At 43.2% G+C, this 18,683-nt stretch overlaps 1 protein-coding gene across 4 annotated transcripts in view; it reads right to left on the bottom strand.

Annotated features, from left to right (window-relative positions):
• Nucleotides 1–728: 728 nt before the first annotated feature.
• The window catches only part of DOCK8 (dedicator of cytokinesis 8), a 233,270-nt gene continuing 215,315 nt past the window's right edge, over nt 729–18,683 (bottom strand). For all 4 annotated transcript variants that reach the window (XM_070375802.1, XM_070375805.1, XM_070375803.1 and 1 more), the window contains 5 exons: nt 18,420–18,656; nt 15,816–15,959; nt 14,475–14,581; nt 4,835–5,005; nt 729–4,460 (listed from right to left, as the gene is read on the bottom strand). In XM_070375802.1, the coding sequence (XP_070231903.1) occupies nt 4,400–4,460; nt 4,835–5,005; nt 14,475–14,581; nt 15,816–15,959; nt 18,420–18,656 (720 nt within the window). In that variant the 3' untranslated portion in view covers nt 729–4,399. The remainder of the gene's footprint in view (nt 4,461–4,834; nt 5,006–14,474; nt 14,582–15,815; nt 15,960–18,419; nt 18,657–18,683) is intronic.

Below are 18,683 nucleotides of genomic sequence, written 5' to 3'. Positions count from 1 at the left end.
TGATGACCCCAGCCCGTGGGAGGGGCTCAGAACAGCCAGAGTGCCAGGGATGGTCATCTCTGGAAGCAAGTAGCTTTGTGCATTTACCCCAGTGAGACAACAAATACAAATTTTTAATGTGCCCCGTTATGGTGATTTTAGAATATGTTCAAAAATTTTATAAGACTGCTCCATTCCAAAGGTAGAGCCTGCTACTCCTCTCCTTGAAAGTGAACTGAACTTTGTGACTTGCTTCTGAAAACTAGAATATGGCAGACATGAGGGAGTATGATTTCTGAGACTAGGTCACAAAGGACACTGCCACTTTTGGCTTGCTTCTGAACTGCTCATTCTGGGGGGAAGTCGGTGAGTACCCACGCAGAAGGGGTTGAGGTCCACAGGCAGAAGAACTGAGGCCTCCCATCAATGACCAGCATCAACTCTCTAAAGTTATGAATGAGCCACCTTGGAACAGAATCCTCCAGCTTCAGTCAAACCTTCAGATGGCCAGTGTCTTGATTGCAACCTCCCATGCAAGACCGTAAGTCACGCTGCCCATCTAAACTGATCTAATCCACTGGAACTGCCTCAGGTGTCGTTTGCTGCTGTGTTACATTAACGAGTTTAGGGGCTGGCTGGCTGTTACATTATGCCTTAGTAGATAACATTTACACCCAAAATGTGGAAAAGATTGAGAAACACTGCTTTAAATCCAAAAAAGAGTACACTGGTTACTGCAGACATACACAGCAATATATGAGAAACTTTAGTTTTAGTCTTTTTTTTTTTTTTTTGCAAAATACTTAGTTAGTAGCAGCATTACAACATTTGAGATAACAAGCATTTAAAAATACATTTAAAGCAAAACAAAAGCTCCCTGTCTTTGCAAACATACTTGCAAACACAATTATCAGTGACAGCTCTAAAAGTTTTTGCTTTTATAACTAATGTATTGTTATGGAAAGGACTTCTTAGTGAATAGCATTATGGCATTTAAGACAAACCCAATCAGGTCTACTCAATAAATTCAGGTTTCACTTTCCTGAGATTCTTAAGAGCTGGTGACAGTTGCACTCAACACCTTGTTACAGGAAAGGAGGCATGAAGCTAATCAGAAGGTTTCTCCCATAAGCTTGTATAGAAGTTTGCAAAGTAAAATCAAATGGGCTATCACCGCATAGCAGCTTTCTCTAACTTTCAGGACACAAAAGGCCTAATCTGCTTTACTCTTAGGAATGTCTGAAATGCTTCTTTCTTAATCCCCTATTTAGGATACATAATCATTGGAGAAGGAAATGGCAACCCACTCTAGTTTTCTTGCCATGAGAATCCCATGGGCAGAGGAGCCTGGCAGGCTGCAGTCCATGGGGTCACAAAGAGTCGGACACGACTGAGCGACTATCACTCATCATCATCAATCAGAGGACCAACGTGCAAGTTCTTTGTTTGCCATTACTCAGGTCAGTGCAGTGCCTCCACTTCACTTATAACCATTACAGAAAGAACAACTCCCCTGGAGTAGGAAATAATAACTCACTTCAGTATTCTTGCTTGGAAACTCCATGGACAGAAGCATCTGACAGGCTACAGTCCACAGGGTCGCAAGGAGTCAGAAACAACAGAGCACACCCCCACAGAACAACTAAACTATCTGGAGCTGAGAAAAGAGCGAGGGTTAGTTCAAGAAGAGTGTGAGTTAAACCAGTGTGACGAGTTCATACTCGCCAGCTCTACCAGCTTCACTTCTAGGTAAGCCCGTGGGCTCGCAGTCAGAATTTTTTTCTTACTCTAGACACTATTCCTATTTTGCCATTCTATGATCTGAGCACACAGATCAGAGGCATCATATCATAAAATTTGAGAGTTTCTAGAATTGTACCATCCAATATAGTAGCCACTAGTCACATCTGGCTACGAGCACCTGAAATGTGGCTGAACTTAAAACTGAGATTAGGTGTAAAGTATAAAATCTGTTAAGTATAAAATACATACATACAAATTTTGAAGGCTTAGTATGAAAAAAGGAATGTAAAATACCTTGTCAATAATTTTTATATTGAGTACATATTGATAATATTTTGTATATATTGGTTAAATGAAATGTATTGTGAAAATTAATGTCACTTGTTTCTTTTCCTGATTTTTTAATGTAGCTACCAGAAAATTTAAAATAACATATGCAGCTCATATTATATTTCTATTGGACAGTGCTGGTCTAGAAGCAGGCCTACTCACAGTCATTCATTTAATTATTCAACATATGTTTATTAAGTGTCTTTTGTGTGTTGAGTTCTAGGCCAGGAGACAGGAATGCAACAGTGAACACAAGTTTTTGTACCTATGAAACGTGTGGTACCCACTGTAGCACAAGAGAGACTGAAAGTGAAAGCTACTACTACTGCTACTAAGTCTCTTCAGTTGTGTCCGACTCTGTGCGACCCCATAGACGGCAGCCCACCAGGCTCTCCCATCCCTGGGATTCTCCAGGCAAGAACACTGGAGTGGGTTGCCATTTCCTTCTCCAATGCATGAAAGTGAAAAGTGAAAGTGAAGTCGCTCAGTCGTGTCTGACTCTTCACGACCCCATGGACTGCAGGCTACCAGGCTCCTCCGTCCATGGGATTTTCCAGGCAAGAGCACTGGAGTGGGGTGCCATTGCTTTCTCTGGAAAGTGAGAGCAGGGGACATTTAATCTGGAATATTTTAGGTCACAGGATTTTAGGACCCTTAGAGTTAAAAGCCAGCTCTACATGACTTAGCACCTAACCCTTATTATATCTTCTGAAGGCACTATATAATTGGAGTTGATAAAAATGGCCACTCTCGAGTCACTGAGAAAAGTTTATATTCCACACTGCCTCTTGTAGTCTGCGGAGCATTATGGCTACAGCCATACAGATGCTCTTCCTCACTAACCCGAGGGGCTCTGGAGGGCAGTGACAATGTTCTTTGACCTTGATCTCACCCAGTGTCTCCCACACAGAAAATACTAAACAACGCATGGAACTAAAGCATGTCATATGTACTCATTTAAGAAAACAATTAAATACATCATATACTTTAGGAAGAGTTCTTCCCCAAATGGCTAAAGAACAAAAGGTCTGCCATGTAAACTAGTTAAGTTTCAGTAATTAAAAGAAAAATGTCCTCTTTCAGAATATAAATTCATGCATACCTGATGATATAAATGAAAAAGTTCTGTGATATCCAAACAAAATTCTCTCTCATGACCACCAAGACTAAATATTATATATGAGGTGTGAGTGACCCTGGATAGCAGTTTGACCAAGGCCATAATTAGGCATCTTTCTTCTTCTCTGAAATGCTTTACCAAAGAGTTGTGAGTTGTCAAAATCAAAAAAGACAAGTGGTAAAAGGAAACATTTTGCTTGCAATTCTTATTATGTTTTCAGTACCAGTCAAGGTAATCAGTCATATTAAAAAATATATAATTTAATTATCAAATAATAACTTTGTTCATCTTTGTCCAAAGAATCCAAAGCTGAATATATTCTCTAGCTGATGTACACATGCTGATGGACAGCTCAATGTTCAGAAATGAAAGCAGAAGTATTATTCTTTTATAAAAATAAACTTGGTCCCAGAGAACAGAATAAAAAGTGATACAAGAGTGAGTGTAAGAAAAAAAAAAAGCCAAGCTTTAGAGAATTGTTTCGATGTTAGTAAATGCAGCATCTACAACTTTGAGCGGGTCACTCAGAGTACCATTTATCTCCTCCATCAGTGCTGGAGTGTGCACCTCTCTAACGTGTGTTAAATTAACAACGTAACAGAACAAGAAAGCAAAAATAACTGTACAACAATGAGTCCACCGTTACCAAAGGGAAGCAAGTCCACAAATAATCGATCCCCGGATTTCCAGCCTTCATGATCTTAAGATTTCTAGTAGGCCCTCCCCTCACAGATTCATTGGAATGTTTGTACTCCAACAAGCTCAGCTTTTTCCCATAAAAAGGGGATGGGACAAGTTCACTCTGAATAGGTCGGTGGACAACTTTTTCATTTTCCCTTGAGCAATTTGGATTTATCTAAATACAGGTTAAATTAAAAAACAGATGGGAGGAAGTCATCCCTTGGCTAGGCAGTGCCTGACCACTCAGCAGGAGATGTTATTTATGCCTTGTTTTGTACAATTATGTGAAAAAGCACGCCTTAACAAATAACACAGGCACCCCTGATGAACCAGCCTCCAGCATCTCCATCTGCCAAATGTCTGAAGTCTGGTCGCACCCTATTTGCGTATAACTCCCACGGTCACTTGGGTCCCAAAGCTTTCAGAGTACATCCGCTCAGGGAGTGTGTGGTGTGTCCTGTGTGGCAAATATCCTGTTTTAGGCACCAGCGGGTCCTTCTCCAGGGTCACAGAGCCTCCAGTCTTCCTGGGTGAGGATAGTTTTTCTTAGCTGCCCTGTGACAACTGGGTTTCACATTTCCTGAAACTAGATCTGTGGAAGGAGTCTCTGAAATTAAGGAGGGAAGAGAACAGAAGAAAGAAAGATCAGTTAGCCTTTTAAAGAGAGGGAGGGGGAAAATCATTCACTAGAAAAGGACATCTGTCACGGGGAACTCAGTAAATAAGTAAGCAAGGGGAAGTGCGGCCATGCCTTTGCACTATGCCAGGAGAAACCCAGGCAATAATTAGGCCCTGGGAAGATGCTGGCAGAAGGCCACACGGAGGGGCCCCGAGAGGTCAAGGAGAAGGCGCAGGAGGATCGGGACGCCAGCAGGGCAGACAGATCACGCTCGGGCATCTTCTCTGATTCCAGGGCCCGCGCCCACCCCCAGGGGCTCTGCAGTTCTGACTGTCCTTTACCCTGCCCTGCCTTCTTCTTACCTCTTTTGACTGTCAACTCTGAATATTGGCTTGTAGAGTTCCGGAATTTTCCGCTCGATCATTGGTCGGAGGTTCTCTCTCAGCTTGTTATAGTTCTTCTTGAGTTCCTGCTGATACTCCCTCTGATCTGCCGTGATGAGACGTTTGTTTTTCTCTACGGCTTCCCCGCATCTGAGAAGCAAAATCAGGGGGGAGAAAAGGAGGTTGTATTTCAAAGAAATTTGTATATTTAACTCAGACAGGTATGCTGTAACCATAACGACCTCCAGTGAAGAACTACGACATGGAAAGCTTAACTAACTCGCCTCAGGTCACAAAGTCAATAAACCGCAAAGCCAGCTCCAGAGTCTGTCTCCCATGCGGGATGTTACATACCAAAGAAGAAAATTATCTTACTTAAACATAACGAAGCCTTTCCTTTCCTTTTATACTGTTTTACCCAAGGGAACTTACTATCAACAAACCTTGAAGGGACAACACAATGGTTGAAACTTAGCTGACATGCAATGACTAGTAGAATTGATGCTTTGGAATTGTGGTGCTGAAGAAGACTCTTGAGAGAGAGTCCCTTGGACTGCAAGGAGATCAAACCAGTCAACCCTAAAGGAAATCAACTCTGAATATTCATTGGAAGGACTGATGCTGAAGTTGAAGCTCTAATACTTTGGCCACCTGATGCAAAGAGCCAACTAATTGAAAAAGACCCTGATGCTGGGAAAGACTGAGAGTAGGAGGAGAAGGAGGTGACAGAGGTGATTGGATGGCATCATCGACTCAATGGACATGAATGTGAGCAGACTCTGGGAGATGGTGAAGGACAGGGAAGCCTGGCATGCTGTAGTCCATGGGTCGCAAAGAGTTGGACATGACTTAGTGACTGAACTACAACGACGATTAGTATGATTCAGGTGCATTGGATTCCCATGATCAACATGATTTAAACTGTTTTCCTAATAGTGGTGCTTGATTTGGGTAGTGTTATTGGGGATACCTGGGCCTCCCTGGTGACTCAGTGGTAAAGAACTTCCCTGCCAATGCAGGAGATGTGGGTTCAATCCCTGGTAGGGAAGATCCCCTGGAGAAAGAAATGGAAACCCACTCCAGTATTCTTGCCTGGGAAATCCCATGAACAGAGGAGGCTGGAGGGCTACAGTCTATGGGGTAACAAACAATGGGACATGACTTAGCAACTGAACAGCAACAACAAGGATACCCAAGCCTTGCTATCAAATCCTCCCTATTAGCACTGAACACATGTTCAGGATGACAAAGTAATCAGGTGGCATGTAGCTGTGGGGCAGGGGAAAGCCACCTGGCCTGAGCAACATTAAACCTATGGACAAAGCTTCATCATGGAATCAGGCTGCTTTAGAAGAAAGGTTTGATTCAATGCACCCTAGAAGCCTTCTGCAACTGGATTTTCACCTATTTTTTAAGTCTGACATTAATTGAAGCAAATTGTAGTATACCCAAGGTTGTATATCAAAGGTTTCAGGGAAGAGGTAGGAAGGGGAGGTATATAGTCTTTGAATCCTGAGAAATCTACATCACCCCTTATTATTTTTTTTTATTGCCCCTTAACTAACAATTATGAGCTACCACCATGTGTAAAATGAAATCAGTTTCAAGGCCCAGTTTTGTAACCTTGGCAGATGAGAGGCCTGTAGAAGTGAATTGCTAACTTGGGGATGGGCTACTCTGCAAACTTCAGAAGTAACTACACTCTCTACGATCTTTGTTATCAGAAGACATAATATCTACAGATACACATAGTGTTTTAAAAAGACAAATATATTAATAGGTAGAATGAAAAAGACTCATATTTGTATAAAGTAACTTTATGTTTTAACAAATTTTATAACAAAGTATTTCATAGATGTTATCTGTATTTCTTTCTTCCATCTGGATTATAATCTCTAGGTTTTCCTACTAAAATTAAAATAATTTTCATTATGTTAATTTAAATTCATAAATGAAAGAGAGCCATGAATTAAATTTCCCTCCTAGAGAAGAGCCAGATCTCTCGGGAAATGTATACAGGATCATATAAGTACATTACAAATAATTTTTTCAATGGTCTTATCTGTAACACTTTTATTAGGTCCACAAACATCTCAACTGTGCAGCCAGTGACACCACTGTTCCAGATGGCCCCCTCCTTTGCTGTTCACTTTGTTGACAAGTTCACTGAACACAAGCATTTTCTTACAGTCAATGTGCTGGGGTTTTTCAGCAGAGTCCTACAAAAACCAGACTGATGGGGACTAGAAAGGACAGGAAGTTGTGCTTTCAGAACACTGTTCCTGGTTTTTTGGGGAGTAACTCTCATAGGCCTCTAACTAAGGAGTCAGATGTTTTTTCTACAGAGAGGGTGGCCATGAGCCCTCACCCACTGGATCTCTTGCCCTCCCTCCTCTGCAATGCTCCTTCAGCACAGCTCACCCATCAGTCGCTAAGTATGACAAAAAATTGCTAATTGCTTCATCAACATCCATTCCCTGTCTTCCTTAACAACAGAACTCTAGGTGGTAAACCTGGGCTTCCCTGATGGCTCAGACATAAGGAATCCACCCAAATGTGGGAGACCTGGGTTCAATCCTTGGGTTGGGAGGATCCCCTGCAGGAAGGCACAGTAACCCACTCCAGTATTCTTGCCTGGAGAATCTCCATGGACAGAGAAGCTTGGCAGGCTACGTCCACGGGATCACAAAGAGTTGGACAAAACTGAGCGGCTATGCACATACACAGGTGGTATACGCACCTGGAAAACTCCATTCCCTAGCCTCCTTTATAAAAAGGGATGTCTGATGAGATATAAAATGAAGTCACTAGGAAAGCTCTTAAAAGGAGTGTAGATGTTTGCTCTTTCCTTATTTCTATTCCTGAAATGAACAGGATGTGATTGTGATTGCCAGAGCCTTAGCAGCCATTTTGTGACTATGAGGATAGATACACTAAAACCAGGACAGCAGAGCAAAAGAATGGGAAGAGCCAGGATCTCTGATGACTTTATGTGACTAACACACAGCTGTGGGATGGCTATCTCTGATCTTATTTTATATGAGAGAAAAATAAGTTTCTATCTTAAGTCACTCTTACTTCCTTTCTCTGTTACTAGCAACTGAATGTAGTGCCTAGAGAGAACTGCACTGCATAATAGTTAAAAGGACAGACTCTGGAACTGGAGTACTCACCTCTGAATCTTGCTTTGCAACTTATTGTCTTATTAGGCAAGTTACTTATGCATTCCATGCCTTAGTTTCTTCACTTGGGACATGATGGTGATAATAGCCTACCTCATAAATTTTTATAAAGGTTAAATGAATTAAATATATAAAATGCTTAGCATGTGTAGAAATTATTTGTTCTGTGTGAGAATGAGGATGTACTTTTAGAGATTTTATATTCCGGTCCATTTTTTTCACAGTTGATGAGACTAAGATGCAGAGATCAAGTAACCTGTCCAGAGTCACACACCTTTGGAGACAAAAAACATGGATGCAAATCCAAGATCCTCATGCTCCCAGGCCAACGTCTTGTCAGCCCTATCATGTGTTATGGTACAAACCTTACAGAGGCAGATGAGTCATTGGTAGATAATATCCACATTTAACTCAGATTAATTCTCTTTCCTACTCAAATAGATCCAATTTCTATTTGCTCTGTAATTTTATATTTATCAGTCACTTCATATGTGCCAAGTCCTATTCTAAGCTCTATGAACTGACTCTCTTTGTTTTGATACTAACTTTAAGAGGTTGTTACTATTTTATTCCCGTTTTATAGCTTGGGAAACTGAGGTTGGGTAACTGGCCCAAGGTCACAAAGCTAGTTAAGGCAGAGTGGATATTTAAGGCCAGGTGACTGGGCTCAAGAGCCCACAATCCTGACCCCAACACCACAAATGCTGCCTAGGAAAGACCCTGGCTCTTCCAGCTAGAAGCCAGGCATATGGTTTTGGTCTCAAGTTGGAACTGTTCTCTCTGGAGTCCCAATTTGTGGTATTCTGCTTTTCTCATCTTCCCAGTAACACTTTAGCAAGTTCCACCTGAGCTGCTGCAATGAGGGAAGAATCTGACAGAGATGCTGAAGATCAGATTGGCTCCCTGATCTCCCATGACTGGAGTGACACATATGTTCCAGGCCCTTTGAGGGAAGGAAGGATTATTTGGGGGCAAGGTGCTAAAAGAACATCAAGCCTTTTTGCAGGAGGAGCTTCAGAAGATATGAGGGTCCTGTGGGCAGAGCCACCTCAGCTGAACACCTCCCTGTGGCTTTCTCCAACCCCGTCTCCAGCATTTTCTCCCTCCCAGCCTGACCTCTACCAAACCCCAGACCCCAAGGGAAGCCTGTCTCACTGGCAGACTAGTCTAATTCCTGATTCTGCCACTTAGCTGCTGTGTGACCTTGGGCTAATCACAGTCTCCTTCAACCTCGTTTCTTTCATCTATACAGTGGGTTTATGGGGATGAAATGGTCTTGGTGTTTGAAGACCTGGCTGGGTGGCTGCCAGCAGGGAGTCCTGGGCAGCCAGTGTGGCCTGCTTCTCCTAGGGCGAAGAGCAGGTAACGGTCCAACAGAAGACACAGTTCTGGGCGTCCGCATCACACAGATGGGGAGGCACGTGTGAAGGTACAGGGCGCTGTGGGGGCGGGGGGCGCACCCCAGGGCAGAAGGGGCAGCTGCGGCTGGATCTACCCGTGTTCCCAAGCCCCCCTACCCACCTCGGATGGGCTGCCCCAGAGGGGCCCATGAAGTGCCTCCCTTGGGTAAGCCACAGTGGCCCTGTCTCCTCCTCTTAAGGGGCAAGATTGGGACTATGGGCTTGGGAATATGTCCAACCTTGAGTCCGATGCCCGGAAGCAGATTCTGAGGGCCTTCTGCAACATCCCAGAACCCAGGCGGGGGTGGGGTCCAAAGAGGTGTGTGTGTGTGTGTGTGCGCGTGTGCGCGTGCGCATGTGCACACGTGTGCTGCTCTCCTCGGCTCTCAGTTTTCTGTCAAACCTCCTACACCCACTGAGACAGGTCTCTGTGACCCTGGAAAAGGGACACAAGTCCTTCAAACATTCCCACCACAGACCTGCTCCGGAGCAGCCTCTCATGATATTTAAGGCTTTGTTTTCCCACCAAATACTCAGATCACTTTTCACCAACTGTTTCTTTTATCACCCACACTGCACAGTTGCTTTTCTTTTGGCCACTTGGACAAATTCACTCTCCTTCCTCTTCACAGACCAGAAGTCCTTTTAAGACTCTATGACCATTTGTGCAGTGAGACTCTATTGATGTATCTGAGACAATATCCCTTAAAGGCAATCTGGGACTGGTGTCATTGAGTCCTGCTATCTTTTCTTTAAATATAAAAGTAAATTTAAAAACCATTTAGTCTTTATAGGAATAAGAAAGTGTACATGTTATGGACTGAAGGGCTGTGTCCCCTCCAAAACCACATGTTGAAGCCCTGACCCACATGTGATGTGATTTGGAGGTAGGGCCTTTAGGAGGAATGAAGGTTAAAATTAGGCTGTAAGGGTGGGACCCATATGATGGAATTAATGCCCTCATAGAAAGAGACCAGAGAACTGTCTGCTGCTTCTCTCTACCATGTAAGGATACAGTGAGAAGATGGTTAAGACAGCAAGAGGGAGAACCTCGACTGAATCTGCTGGCCCCTTAATCTTGGTCTCTCAGCCTCTGCCACTGTGAGAAATAAATGTCTGTTGTGTAGCTACTCAATCTGGGATAATTTGTTATAGCGGCTTAAGCTAAGAAATACAAGAAGAAAAATTAAAAATACAGACTGGCACAGATTTCAGTGTTTTAAATGGTCTGCATGCTCTGGGGAGCAAAGGAGGGATACAGAATGCTGTACCTCTCCATCCTGGCTTCTGAAACCCGGAGATGATTCAGAAGGGGGTCAGGGCCCCAGCTTGGCAACCATCTGGAGAGCTCCATCTGGAGACTGGCTGGATGAGCATCAGCCGCAGCAGGTCAGCCTGCCAGGTTCCTTACCGCTCCAGCCAGTCTGTCACAGCTGAGTCAGAAAGGCCACCTCCCAGCAGTGGGACCCAGGTGCAGTACAACCGGGAGCGTACATTTCCGCTATTAGCAGTCAGCATCGGAAGGCTTACTGATAGGGGGCTTCCCTGGTGGCTCAGACGGTACACGGTCTGCCTGCAATGTGGGAGATCTGGGTTCAATCCCTGGGTTGGGAGGATCCCCGGGAGAGGGCAATGGCTACCCACTCCAGTATTCTTGCCTGGAGAACTCTATGGACAGAGGAGTCTGGTGGGCTACAGTCTGTGGAGTCACAGAGAGTCAGATACGACTGAGCAACTAACACTTTTTCACTTTTCCAGGCTCATTTATGTTCACCTTGGAAATCTGGGCTTACTGATATATCTATGGCCCAAGCCTGCTGTGAAGCTGGTGCTCACTCAAGGCAAACCCAGGAACACTTTCATGCCCAAACATTTCCCACTCCCGTGTCACCTCTGCAGACAGCCGAGTTGGGGAAGAAAATACACTGGTACAGACAACCTGAGCGAACAGTTTCTCTATTCATTGCAGAGCCGCAGCTTGCTGACTGGACTTGAGAAGCAATTAAGCCATGGAGGAAAGGAAGGTTTCCTCAGCTGCTACTTGTGTTGAAGGTATAAGTTACAGATCATCAAACTCACCCTTGTAAATGTACAGTTTGATGAGTTTAATCATCATTTATGTATTAAACTGTAAATGTATAGTTTAATATGGTTATGCAACCTTCCCCACAGTCTTGCCCACTACTTTTGATCCATGTAAAATAAAGTGGAAAGAAAGTCACTGTCCTCTGACTTTGACAGTGAAGTAGTGAGCAGAAGTACTGTATCGCCTGTGGCCTTGTCTCATTTGTACTAGGACTTCGCTTCGGCACACATGTAGTGTGGTGCCTGGTACAAAGTGTGGGCTCAATAACTGTTGAATGAATGAACTGGCATCTACAGTTGTTAAAAAGTGTAAAAGTAATGGCATGTTCACTGTTTTAAAGGGAGGAAAGGGGAGAAAAATGCTGAGTGACAACAGGCAGGACCTGATGGATGGAGCCCTTGGGGAGGGAGAGGGGAGGAGAAAATGTGAGATGGGGGCAATCAAGCAACCTCTACATCTTTACAGTCTCTGCTCAAAGTTCAGTTCCATCAGCCGCTTTAGCAGCACCTGGAAGCTTGTTAGAAATGCAGAGTCTCAGGCCCACCCCAGAACCACTGAATCAGAGTCTGCATTTTAACAAGATTCCCAGGTCATCTGTTTGCACAGCAAATGTTTGAAAAGCACCGACAGATGTTCTTGAGGCTTTCCCAGAACAAGGCGGCAGCCCACCCAGCACAGGGGAAGGACTACAGCTTGGTTTCCCATAGGAATCACTGGAAGGGTCGGAGAATAACATTTTAAATGGTGGATTTGACTTTGGAAAGCAACCAGTTTTGCAGGCCATCTGGGGAGAAAGATAACTTCACCAGCAAAAGTCTAATACATGACTTTGCTAGAGGATCGTCCCTAAGAAAATTCATCTCCTTTTGTGTATCTGGCCTGGGACTGGTTTGACTCAGCCCTGGTTCTCTTTGTAGTCACTTGTCCTCAGGCTGGGAGCTAATTAGAAATGCTTGTTCAGTAGATTTATAAGGACATTTTAACTAAGAAACAGAAAATCGCTTCTCTTAGCAAGCTTCCTTTTACATTTTATATTCTATTCAGAGACTTCTTTATTTAGCAATACCACTGTCTTCCCAGGCTCTCTCCTCCCTGTGCTGGCGTGCCCACAGAACGCACTGCTCTTGCCAGCTCAGAGGAGCCCAGAAGCACCAAGGACACCCCTGCCTCTGCGTCTTGTGCTCCTGTCGGTCCCTTTACCAGTAATAGCTCCATCTTCCCGTTGTCCTCTTCCTACCACCTACATACTCAAGACAAGGTGTCAGTAATGTTATCCCATAAAGCCTTCCCCAGTCACTCCAGCCTGCAACCGACTCTTCTCTTCTGAACTCCGTAACCTTGTATTTCTTGCACTCTCCACAGTTCTTAGCACAAGCTGCATAGCTTTGCTGTTTAGCCAAATAAAAATCCTCTTGTCAGGAGCTGAGGAATACCCAGCTCCTGCATTCCCACAACTACTATCACACCTGAGTCCCACTGTGTGTGCTCATTGACCATTTCACAGGTCCTTGCAGAGGTCCAGAGAGGCCCAGGTCACTGTCACCATCAGGAGCCTTTCACCATAACTCACTGTTAAACTAAGATTGACTGTTTTTTTTTATTTACTTTTTTGGCTACACTGCATGGCTTGTGGGATTTTAGTTCCCTGCCCAGGGATTGAACCTGCATCCTCAGCAATGAAAGCACAGAACCTTATCCGCTGGTTTGCTGAGGAATCCCCCCATAGCTCATTTTAAATGAAAATATGTGGGAAATATATTATTCTTTAAACATTCTCCCAATATTCTTCTAGGCTTTTGTTTTATGAAAATGCAGTATTTACTGAAGAATATCTAGTTTTGGTATAATGTCAAAATTGCTAGGAAATACAGGAAGCAATTAAAATATAAAACAATAAATATAATTTCTGTATGTGTATGTATGTACGCATATATGGATGCGTGCATACACATATACACAGCCACACACACACACACCCCTATTACTAAGCAGTTGTGATTCGCTGTAGGACAAAGAATGTCTCCTTTATACATAGCAAATTTATGTTCGCCTCACTAAAGCCTGTGAAGGAGGAAAACCTCGCCTGACAGCATTCTGGTGAGTTTTCACTGAATTCAGCAAGCTTTAACTTTTAGCCTCCTTTACCCCATCTGCCAAACAAAGATATTCCTATACTTTACATGCTGCTCTAAGGTTCTGCACTGGTCTGCACTGCAGCAGCTTGCAAGACTGCCCCAAGACTCACTTCCTATCTAGGCTCAACAGGCTGCGCTGGCAGCCAGCTCCACTGCAGAATTCAAGAGTGGAGATGAGGCTTGTCTGCCAGTGGGAACTGCCATCGCAACGACAGCTTTGTAAACTTCCAGTTACAGAGTCTTGACTCTCTCAGTTTGAGGCAGTGTCTTACATTTCTAAAAATCAGTTATTGTATGATGGGAAATTACAAAGACTGCCAATGCCAGGAAATCTCAGGCTCTAATGCACTGTGGAATATCAGCAAACTGAAGGGAGTGTGGGCTCTTTGGATTCAGAAGACCTGGTGTGAACTCAACTCTGCTACTGACTGGCTGTGTGACCTTAAGTCAATCATCTCCCATCTCTGACCCTCCATTTCCTCTTTTGTAAAATGAAGACTTACTCTATTTACACTGTGACTGTGGGGCACGTGAGAGACGATAAACGTGAAAGCACCGTGCAGTTTGTTAGTTACTAGTGCAAGTCGTGTTGCTCTGCAGAGGCCTCAGACTAAGCACGCATCCGAATCATCTGGAGCATTGTTAAAATACAGGTTGCTGGGCCCCATCTCTGGAAATTCTTACTCAGTGTGTCTGACTGGTATCTGAGAATCTGCCTCGCTAGCAAATTTCTCAAGGGATGCAGAAGCTGCTGGCCTGGGAACCACACTTTGAGAACGACAGCTCTACTGAACTCCCAGTCATTTCCCCTCTTACCGCATTATGAATTCCTTAAAGCATAATCTCAACTTGTTGTGATGCCGATAAAGTTTTGGGTCAGCTGGAATTTCAGCCAAAAATACTTGGGCTACTTCCAGTGGTCCCTGATAGAAAAAAGTGAAAAACATTACTGATGTTGGAAAGAAAGTGAAATTACTTGGGAGAACATGTTGGAGCAACTTCTTAGTTTGAACGTTTAATTTTGTAGTTAGTTAAACTGAAACAAAAAATCAAGGAAGGTCTTGAACTTAGGAAAATGTTGATTCCCTAGGAAGAGTCTACAGATTTAGGAGAATATTCAAAAGCATAAATGTATTTCCTTAATCAAATGCTATTAATAATAGATTTTCCTTCATATATAAAGGTAATATACTACATCAAATGGTATATGATTAGAGTTGCTTTCCTGAAAATAGGGATTGTCTTGATCCATCCATTCATATTCATTTGTCTAGCTGCCCTAGTGGCAAGCACCATCTTGTGTAATTTCTGGCTTGAGTCAGAGATATGCAAATTATATGCATAATCCACATGGTTGTGGGCTTATAAAGTCTTCCATTTTCATTAAAAGATTGGGAATTACAAAAAAGCAAAAGCTTCTTAATATTTTCTGATCTTGGAAATGTAATGAATACCATTTCTGTCACTTTGATATTCTCTGGGCACAGAATTTTTGCAGGGGAGTTCAGCTGTGCAGGGTGAGGAAAGGGTCATGATACTCATTGAGTTTTGAGTGTGAAGGTGTGTAGATTTAGTTCTGAAATTAAAGAAGCACACTGGACAGAGAGAACTGTTAGAACTCCCTCCATCTGAGGCTGGATCAGTTCCATGGTGAGACTGGAGTTAGAATTCTAATGAATCTGAGAAGACTCAGTCCGTTTTGAAGAGGCCCAAGAAGCAGGGTTCCCGGTCACTCCTGCTTTGCAGTGCTCCTGATGTACTGGTTTCATCTGACTGACGTAGGAGGTTGATGTTCTAGACCCTTTCCTTTCTCTCCTATGGAATTCTTAAGATTCATCTCAAGCCCTGCAACAACTCTGCCTAAAGTGGAGATGACTAAGCACTCCACTTGGATCATATGCCAGAACTGGCCCCAGCTGAAGACTTCTCCAAGGAAATGGTACTGCTGAGACATGGGCCACTCAGCTCTAGGATTTCTTACCTACCTTTGGTTGTTACATGAAGCTGAAGAGACCTCAGGTGTTCAGTCTAAGTTTAAGAACACTTTTGGCATGTTGATCAGACTTCTCATTGACTTCAAGGAAGGAGGGTGCAGACATATAATGAAAATCAAAATAACGAGAACCAGAGGAGCTGCCACCAGCTAGTTTTGCTTACCTGATTGACAGTAGCTCCAACAGAGCCTTGCAGCACCATCTGAAGCATCTTGGCATCAGGAGGCTCCTGGTTAATGGCAACTGCTAATTGCAGAGTCTTCTTTTTCATATCTTCAATGGCAACTTCAATTGGTGTCAAAACAAACTGAACGTGAGACATAAATGTAGGGAAGGTCATTGTCGGGTCTTATAAGCCATGAGCAAGCATGGTGCTATGACAAAGAGAACACTTGGGTTTGAAGCATCAGTGAAGGCTTTCAGAGCAATTTAGAATAATCTTGACAGGTTAAGACGAAGGAAGAGTCTAACATTTCTTGAGTACTTATTATGTACTGGAAGCTTTACATACATTTATCATTTACTTTTTAAAACAACCTCCTGTTCTCTCTACTTTACAATCAAAGAAGGATTTGTAAGGTGAAGTGCCACAAAATGACACCAGTCATAAGTGGGGAGGTCAGATTTTGACCACAATAATATCCACATTCAAAATCCATGTTTCTTATACACTGTTAGGTTTCCTTTCCTATTGTTGAACAAGTTACTTTACTTAAAATTGGGAAAGCACAGTAATCAAGACTTTCTTCTCCACAATAACACAAGATTTTTGCATCATGTGTGCTTTCTCTAAAAAATCACTTTGAAGGTGAATTCTTGATAAACAGAATTGTGTTCAGGGTCAATCTAGTTGTTAAGTTCTGTTGGTTTGGAGTATGGTGTAAATGTTATTGGTGGAGTCATGTCCCCTCCAAATTCAGGTGTTCAAGTCCTAGACCCCAGTACTTCAGAATGTGACTTTAACTGAGATAGGGTCTTTACAGGGGTAATCAAGTTCAAAGGAAGTCATTAGGATGGGCCTAAGCCAACATGACTTACATGTCCATCTAAGAAGAAATCTGGACACATGGATATGCACAGGGGGAAGATGATGTAAGAAACACAGAGAGAAGGCAGCCATCTGCAAGCTAAGGAAAGAGGTCTGGAACAGAACTTTCCCTTATGTCTTTCAGAAGGAACCAATTCTTCCAGTGCCTTGATTTTTGACTTCTGGTCACCGGAACTATTAGACAATTAATTTCTGTTTCTAAGCCACCCAATCTGTGGTACTTTGTTATATTAGCCTTAACAAACTAACCTACTGACATTCTTGGAGGAACTACAAATGGCCAAGAAAAATTGTGAGGACTCATTACTGAGACCATGATTTTATTTCTGTGCTGTACCAACCTGTCCCAGTGCTCAGAAGTCTAAAAGAGTAAGAAATACAGCAGATGCCTTAAGTGAACCTTCTCTTAGGCAAGTCATCAGTTTCGGCTTTCTTTGCCCTCTGTGAAACCCATACTGTGATGTGGTTGCTGAACACATGAGCGGGCGGGCAGCTCTCCAGGAAGCTCGGTCCCTGTGCTCCTGCACAAGGAGGTGTGTTATTCACCACAGTTCATTTGTGTTTGTTCACCAACTTGCTTACGCCTGTCATACTTGTTATTTTAATGACCTAATCTAATTCAGTAATGCATAAACTGGTGAACTATGGGTGTGGAAAGAAGAGTGGTTTCTATGAAAACCAAGCTAATGCTTGGGCAAGACATTGTGAAACTGAGTTGCTATAAAGATTCCTGTCTTATTAGGTGTGCTCAAGACAACGGTCAAAAGCTACGGGCAGAAAAAAAAAAAGTCATAAAATCTAGAAGCATTCTGCTCTCACGCTGTTTTCCATAGTTCTTTAAGCTCTCACTCTGCTTTGCAGAAACCAAAACTGAACACATGGACATTGCATCATGGGTGAGGTTTATACAAGAAAGACAATGCTGAATTGTGATCAGCCAACCCTAAATCACAGGCAAGGCAGTGACTCTACACAAAATGAATGACAAATTAATGCACATGTACGTCTTTTAAACTAAAAGAAAATGCTTATGTCTAATTTTCAGCAATTCTGCAGCTTGAGACATTTTCTTGATCCATGAATTTGAGGTCTTTTGCTACACATGGAACCAGAAGAGAGAGAGAAAGAGGTCTTTCCTGTATCAACGTTTAGATAGGGAAACTGATGAAGGTAAGTGCCTCGTGCACTCGTCACAGGGGGATGCTGGGACTAGAAGACAACTGATCCCCTGTCTAACTGGCATGGTGCCCTCCTACAGCTCAACATCAACTCCTTGGGGCTACTCACTTGCTGTTCCTGTCTCTGATAATTAACAACACAATGCTGTTGGAATCACCTGAAGCTTTCAAATATGTAAAAATTTAAATAAAATCTTTAAAATTTTGATATTTCATGTAATTTAACATTAAAATATAAATACAAAGTAAATGTTACAATTGTGTACATATATTTCCATTAAAGATATAACTTTAAAATAGAATATACTTAAATATCAAGTGTGCTATAAAGCATGCAGTTGCCTAAATGGGATTCCCAGCCACCATGACAGTGAGAGGATAACCACCTTAATAATACTTCAAAGGCATCCCTTTTTAGATTTTTATGTGAGTCTGCCGTGAAGGAGCATGAAGGCAGCCTGTGTGTCATCCTGGGAGGAGACCCAGGCCCACTGGCTCAGCCACGGCCACCGTCCAAGCCCGTTCCCCCCAGTGCCTTCACCTCCTCCTTCTGGGCGACACTGATCCTGGTCTTGATGTAGGGGAAGGCGTGCAGGGTGGTCAGGATGGTGTTCCGCCGGTACTGCTCATGGAGCTCGCCCCGAGGCCGGCCCTCCAGGGTGAAGGGGGTGGTGTACATGAACCTCCGCAGGTTGAAGTTCTTCTCAAAGTAGGTTAGCCTGTCTTTCATCTCATACTCATCAAAGTAGGGCTCCACGAAAGTGATCTGTATGTAGGCCTGAGTGGGGAAAGGGAAGGATGAGCT

The sequence above is a fragment of the Bos mutus genome, chromosome 8, assembly GCF_027580195.1.
Source record: "Bos mutus isolate GX-2022 chromosome 8, NWIPB_WYAK_1.1, whole genome shotgun sequence".
In the NCBI taxonomy this organism is placed as follows: domain Eukaryota; kingdom Metazoa; phylum Chordata; class Mammalia; order Artiodactyla; family Bovidae; genus Bos; species Bos mutus.
Note: the sequence above shows the minus strand (reverse complement) of the source record. Positions and strands in the feature narration are given on the sequence as shown.